Source organism: Nerophis lumbriciformis, linkage group LG24 (genome assembly GCF_033978685.3).
Source record: "Nerophis lumbriciformis linkage group LG24, RoL_Nlum_v2.1, whole genome shotgun sequence".
In the NCBI taxonomy this organism is placed as follows: Eukaryota; Metazoa; Chordata; class Actinopteri; order Syngnathiformes; family Syngnathidae; genus Nerophis; species Nerophis lumbriciformis.
Genome location: NC_084571.2, coordinates 31867501 through 31875000, shown reverse-complemented (window position 1 = coordinate 31875000; position 7500 = coordinate 31867501). Strand labels below are relative to the sequence as shown.

General features: G+C 33.3%; 2 protein-coding genes across 9 annotated transcripts in view; one reads left to right on the top strand and one right to left on the bottom strand.

Moving 5' to 3' along the window:
* The window catches only part of mrtfbb (myocardin related transcription factor Bb), a 221873-nt gene that overhangs the window by 403 nt on the left and 213970 nt on the right, over positions 1-7500 (top strand). The window lies entirely within an intron of this gene.
* The window catches only part of igfals (insulin-like growth factor binding protein, acid labile subunit), a 2774-nt gene continuing 1449 nt past the window's right edge, over positions 6176-7500 (bottom strand). For all 3 annotated transcript variants that reach the window (XM_061982240.2, XM_061982241.2, XM_061982239.2), the window contains one exon: positions 6176-7500. This exon is cut by the window's right edge. In XM_061982240.2, the coding sequence (XP_061838224.1) occupies positions 6795-7500 (706 nt within the window). In that variant the 3' untranslated portion in view covers positions 6176-6794.

The window sequence follows — 7500 nt, the reverse complement described above, 5'->3', positions numbered from 1 at the left end:
AAAGATTTAGAACTCGACATTGAAACACTCTCTACCTCTAACAACCAAAAAGCTGTGAAAACGATAATGCTTTGTTCCAAATTTAAGTTATTTACTGAGATTGAGTGAGCCTATGGCTTTGCACTTTGTTTATTATCAGGGATGTCCGATAATGACTTTTTGCCTATATCCGATATTCCGATATTGACCAAACCCTTAATTACCGATACCTATATCAACCGATATCGACTGATACCAATATATACAGTCGTGGAATTAACACATTATGCCTAATTTGGACAACCAGGTATGGTGAAGATAAGGTCCTTTAAAAAAATAAAATAAAAAAAAGAATCAAAATAAAATAAGATACATAAATTAAAAACATTTTCTTGAATAAAAAAAGAAAGTAAAACAATATAAAAACAGTTACATAGAAACTAGTAATTAATGATAATGAGTAAAATTAACTGTTAAAGGTTGGTACTATTAGTGGACCAGCAGCACGCACAATCATGTGTGCTTACGGACTGTATCCCTTGCAGACTGTATTGTTATATATTGATATATAATGTAGGAACCAGAATATTAAAAACAGAAAGAAACAACCCTTTTGTGTGAATGAGGGAGGGAGGTTTTTTGGGTTGGTGCACTAATTGTCAGTGTATCTTGTGTTTTTTTATGTTGATTTAATAAAAAAAACAACAACAAAAAACCCGATACCGACAATTTCCAATATTACATTCTAAAGTATCGGACATCTCTATTTCCATCCATCCATTTTCTACCGCTTATTCCCTTCGGGGTCGCGGGGGGCGCTGGAGCCTATCTCAGCTACAATCGGGCGGAAGGCGGGGTACACCCTGGACAAGTCGCCACCTCATCGCAGGGCCAACACAGACAGACAGACAACACTCACACTCACATTCACACACTAGGGCCAATTTAGTGTTGCCAATCAACTTAACATCTCTATTTATTTTATATATATATATATATATATATATATATATATATATATATATATATATATATATATATATATTGCATTCTATTTTGGTTACTTTGAATTTACAACCCCCTGGCGCTGTTTTGTATTTTTTTGTACTTTTTTTGTACTTTGAATATTATTTTTAACTATTTGTAAATGTTGAAATTTATAAATAAAGGTTTATATATATATATATATATATATATATATATATATATATATATATATATATATATATATATATATATATATATATATATATATATATATATATATATATATATATATAAATAAATAAAAAATAAAAGAGTCAAGAATTAATTATTATTAAATACATTATTTTATGTAAGAAGTGCTACTTGATTCATTTTGGGCTACTTCAAATACTAGTGCAATGCAGTGGAAGATACCAACAAAGGCAGAAAAACAGGAGAAATGAATAAATGGAGGGAAGAAGTACAGTTTTTGATGCTTTTATTGCACTTTGGAGAAGTTACAGCACAAACAACTTTCATGTAAACACATTTCTACACACATCAATGCATGTTACAACCAAATTTTTCCCCCCTATAAGAACTGGTTTGGTGTTTGGAAGATGTTTTGGTTTAATATTTGGTAAATATAGGCTTTATTGTGGTCTTAAGCAGAATTTTATTTGGAGACTCCCCCTTACAAAAAATTTTATACTTTTTCAATCAAATTTGAATTTATTGTCATTAGAGATGTCCGATAATGGCTTTTTTTGCCGATATCCGATATACCGATATTGTCCAACTCTTAAATACCGATTCCGATATCAACCGATACCAATATATACAGTCGTGGAATTAACACATTATTATGCCTAATTTGGACAACCAGGTATGGTGAAGATAAGGTCCTTTTTAAAAAAAAAAAAAAATAAGATAGATAAATTTAAAAAAAATTCTTGAATATAAAAGAAAGTAAAACAATATAAAAACAGTTACATAGAAACTAGTAATTAATGAAAATGAGTAAAATTAACTGTTAAAGGTTGGTACTATTAGTGGACTAGCAGCACGCACAATCACGTGTGCTTACGGACTGTATCCCTTGCAGACTGTATTGATATATATTGATATATAATGTAGGAACCAGAATATTAAAAACAGAAAGAAGCAACCCTTTTGTGTGAATGAGTATAAATGGGGGAGGGAGGTTTTTTTTGGGTTGGTGCACTAATTGTAAGTGTATCTTGTGTTTTTTGTTGATTTAATATAAAAAAAAAAAAAAAACGATACCAATAATAATAAAAAAAACCCGATACCGACAATTTCCGATATTACATTCTAAAGCATTTATCGGCCGATAATATCGGTACCTTTAAATAATAAATAAACATCTCTATTTATTTTATATATATATATATATATATATATATATATATATATATATATATATATATATATATAGCATTCTATTTTAGTTACTTTGAATTTACAACCCCCTGGCGCTGTTTTGTACTGTTTTGTACTTACTTTGATTATTATTTTTAACTGTTTGTAAATGTTGAAATGTATAAATAAAGGTTTATATATATATATAAAAAAATTTTTAAATAAAAGAGTCAAGAATTAATTATTATTAAATACATTATTTTATGTGAGAAGTGCTACTTGATCCATTTTGGGCTACTTCAAATACTAGTGCAATGCAGTGGAAAATACCAACAAAGGCAGAAAAACAGGAGAAATGAATAAATGGAGGGATGAAGTACAGTTTTTGATGCTTTTATTGCACTTTGGAGAAGTTACAGCACAAACAACTTTCATGTAAACACATTTCTACACACATCAATGCATGTTACAACCAAATTTTTCCCCCCTATAAGAACTGGTTTGGTGTTTGGAAGATGTTTTGGTTTAATATTTGGTAAATATAGGCTTTATTGTGGTCTTAAGCAGAATTTTATTTGGAGACTCCCCCTTACAAAAAATGTTATACTTTTTCAATCAAATTTGAATTTATTGTCATTAGAGATGTCCGATAATGGCTTTTTTGCCGATATCCGATATACCGATATTGTCCAACTCTTAAATACCGATTCCAATATCATCCGATACCGATATATACAGTCGTGGAATTAACACATTATTATGCCTAATTTTGTTGTGATGCCCCGCTGGATGCATTAAACAATGTAACAAGGTTTTCCAAAATAAATCAACTCAAGTTATGGGGAAAAAAATGCCAACATGGCACTGCCATATTTATTATTGAAGTCACAAAGTGCATTATATTTTTTAACATGCCTCAAAACAGCAGCTTGGAATTTGGGACATGCTCTCCCTGTAGCGGGGGGTATATATTGTAGCGTCCCGGAAGAGTTAGTGCTGCAAGGGGTTCTGGGTATTTGTTCTGTTGTGTTACGGTGCGGATGTTCTCCCGAAATGTGTTTGTCATTCTTGTTTGGTGTGGGTTCACAGTGTGGCCCATATTTGTAACAGTGTTGAAGTTGTTTACACGGCCACCCTTGGCTGTTGACCAAGTATGGGTGGCATTCACTTGTGTGTGTGAAAAGCCGTAGATATTATGTGATTGGGCCGGCATGCAAAGGCAGTGCCTTTAATGTTTATTGGCGCACTGTACTCCTCCCTACGTCCGTGTACACAGCGGTGTTTTAAAAAGTCATAAATTTTACTTTTTGATATCGATATTTTTTAAACCGATACCGATAATTTCCGATATTACATTTTAAAGCATTTATCGGCCGATAATATCGGACATCTCTAGTTACAACCGATTTGTTGTTTATTTTTATATAAAACCAAATTTTTTCCCCCTATAAGAACTGGTTTGGTGTTTGGAAGATGTTTTGGTTTAATATTTGGTAAATATAGGCTTTATTGTGGTCTTAAGCAGAATTTTATTTGGAGACTCCCCCTTACAAAAAATATTTTTTTATGTGCAACGATTTTTATACTTTTTCTATCAAATTTCAATTTATTGTGATGCATGTTCTCTACTAAAAAAAAAATTAATGGCAATAAATTGTTCACAATTTTTTTTATTGTGCAAAATAATAGCTGTACTAAAAAAAAAATCGATTTACACCCAAATTGCTGCTCTTAATTTATCCTAATTCAAAATCTATTCATAATTATAATTAAAAAAAAAAAAACTTTTCTTAGGCCATTTCAATGCTTAATGTGCATATACGTCAACAGCCAAGCTAAGCTTTTGTAACCTATTTGAAAATGTTTTATTATAATTTTTTTACTTAACAGTACAGTAGGTCTGACTGAATTTTTCCCTCAATTAAATCGTGAGTGAAAAATGCACCACTGACCTGATAAGTCAGAAAGAAAAATAAATGATACACTATTATCTGCTCACAGATGCTACCTGGTGGTTGTTTGAGCACACTACAGCTGGTCCTGGATAAAATAACCAACCACTAATCCTTAATGTCTCAGTCGCACGCAGGATTCTTACAGAAATTAGGAAAAAACTAATTCAGATCTATAGACAATAGACAATAATATACAATGAAATTATATCCATTTGGATGACTTTAGAACTTTTAATTATATCGTTAAATTGTGATAATGCATGTTGATGACACATTCTGTGTATGAGCACGTCCTTAATGCACTGCGAGATATTCACCCGCGGCTAATGTCCCTTCACAGTGTAAAACCACTTCTAAGTCAGTAACCCTCGCCTTCAGGGTGGAAAATAAAGTATGTTTCTTACAAGTAGCATTATCACTGGGGGATGAGGAATAGTTAAACGTGCTACATTACACACTGTATGCTGACTGAGATGCTAACTGCAAGCAAGAGCTCTTGAATGTGAACTAAGTTGGTCGGATTTAATACAAATGTCGACACTAATGATACCAAATATAGTATCAGCATATGGTAAATACACTAGTGGTTGGATCAATATTTTTTATTATAAAACAAATTTTTTGTCGTTATTGTTTACAAACTCAGGAAATAAGTGCAAAAACCAAAGGATATTCATCAGAGCCAATGGTAAGAAAAAAATGTAATATTGATATTTTGTCACCGTCGTCCTGTATTATTTTCTGATTATAATCGTGACAAAAAATGTAATCATTCATTGATCTTCAACATTTGAAGTATCAGCATTGGTATGATCAATACTGCCCTTGTAACTACTTGGTATTGGATCGGCACCCAAATTTGTAGTATCACCCAAAACTATGTTGTATCCAAACAAGAATAATTGCGTATTACATTTTAACAGATATATACAGTACAGGTCAAAAGTTTGGACACACTTTCTTCTCATTCAAAGCGTTTTCTTTATTTTCATGACTATTTACATTGTAGATTGTCACTGAAGGCATCACAACTATGAATGAACACATGTGGAGTTATGTACTTAACAAAAAAAAGGTGAAATAAATGAAAACATGTTTTATATTCTAGTTTCTTCAAAATAGCCACCTTTTGCTCCGATTACTGCTTTGTACACTCTTGGCATTCTCTCAATGAGCTTTAAGCAAACCTGTGAAAACCATTTCAGGTGACTACCTCTTGAAGCTCATCTAGAGAATGCCAAGAGTGTGCAAAGCAGTAATCAGAGCAAAGGGTGACTATTTTGAAGAAACTAGAATATAGAACATGTTATCAGTTATTTCACCTTTTTCCACATGTGTTCATTCATAGTTTTGATGCCTTCAGTGACAATCTACAATGTAAATAGTCATGAAAATAAAGAAAATGCATTCAATGAGTAGGTGTGTCTAAACTTTTGGCCTGTACTGTATTAAAACATGTTACAACAGAAAGCAACCAAATGTTACAGTAAATTAGAAATTATATATATATACATATATATATATATATATATATATATATATATATATATATATATATATATATATATATATATATATATATATATATGTGTGTGTGTATATATATATATATATATATATATATATATATATATATGTATATATATATATATATATATATATATATATATATATATATATATATATATATATATATATATAGCATGTTCTATATGTTATAGTTATTTGAATGACTCTTACCATAATATGTTACGTTAACATACCAGGCACGTTCTCAGTTGGTTATTTATGCCTCATATAACGTACACTTATTCAGCCTGTTGTTCACTATTCTTTATTTATTTTAAATTGCCTTTCAAATGTCTATTCTTGGTGTTGGATTTTAACCCCAAAAAACGCGACTTATACTCCAGTGCGACTTATATATGTTTTTTTCCTTCTTTATTTTGCATTTTCTGCCGGTGCGACTTATACTCTGGAGCGACTTAGTCGGAAAAATACGGTCTATATGTAGTTTTGACAAAATAATACAATGGGAAATGGCCCAATATGACGTGGCATACATCAGAAGCCAAATTAAGAGCCTTTGTAACCTGTTTTGAAAAGGTTCTATTTATATGCCAAATAAAAGATTGTGATATAGACTTTAGTCTATATCGCCCATCCCTAGTTTGAATCGAGAACCGATTTGAACAAAATCGTTGCCTCAAGAATCTGAATTGGATCGAATCGAGAGTTGTAAGATTCCCATCACGACAAAATAACAGTTTTAACATCATTAAAACATAAATTTATAAATGGTCCGAACTCAACTCAGACCACAATTCGAACACAGTGGGGAAATCTATTATATTTTATAACAGGAAGTGACTCGGAATATGTTTGCGGTAAAATTTCAATTGAACCACTTTGTCATTGATTATTTGACATTTTCTATGCACTTCTTCATGCAAAAAGGGGCCCCCACGGATAGCGGCACCCTACGCACATCTGCGTTTATAACGGCACACATTAGTGCGCAGCTGCTCTGCAAGTCTGGAAAAGTTCTGTGTCGATATCCCGTAGATCCTGACCGGCCAAACGTGTCGGGCTAGCGCATGTTATGTTGTTGTATATCGTGATAGTACTGTCGGGTTCGTCGCCTTCTGCGTGGGTCTCCACTCTCCGAGGAACCACCTGTGGATTCCTCAAGCTGTAGTTACGTAACGGCAGTGCCCCACAGTCGCACCTCCAGCGGTTTCCGGACAGCAAGAGCTTCTCCATGTTCTCTGAGAAGTCCGGGACGAGGCTGGTCAGGGTGTTAGCTCTCAGGTCAAGGTAGCGCATTCTCGGCAGAAGATTCTTGGTGCCGTTTTGCAAAAATTGACGGCATTCGTTGTTGGACAGGACCAAGTATTCCAGATTCTTAAGCCCGGAGAATGTGTTGCTCGTGAGAACGTCCAGCTTGTTAAAACTTAAGTCCAGTCCCAACAGGCCTGCCAGGTCTGCAAAGCTCTGGCGTTCCACTGCGGATATGTTGTTGTGCTGCAGGAAAAGTCTCCTCAGACCGGAGAGACCTGTGAAGGCCTGGGTTGTAATTCTTGTAAGGCAGCCTTTGTCCAGATGAAGGCTGTGAAGCTTGGACAGACCTTTGAAGACCTGATCCGGTAGACTGTGGAAGCAGCTTCCGGACAGGTTGATAACGGCCACGTGGGATAGTCCTGTAAAACTCCCCTCT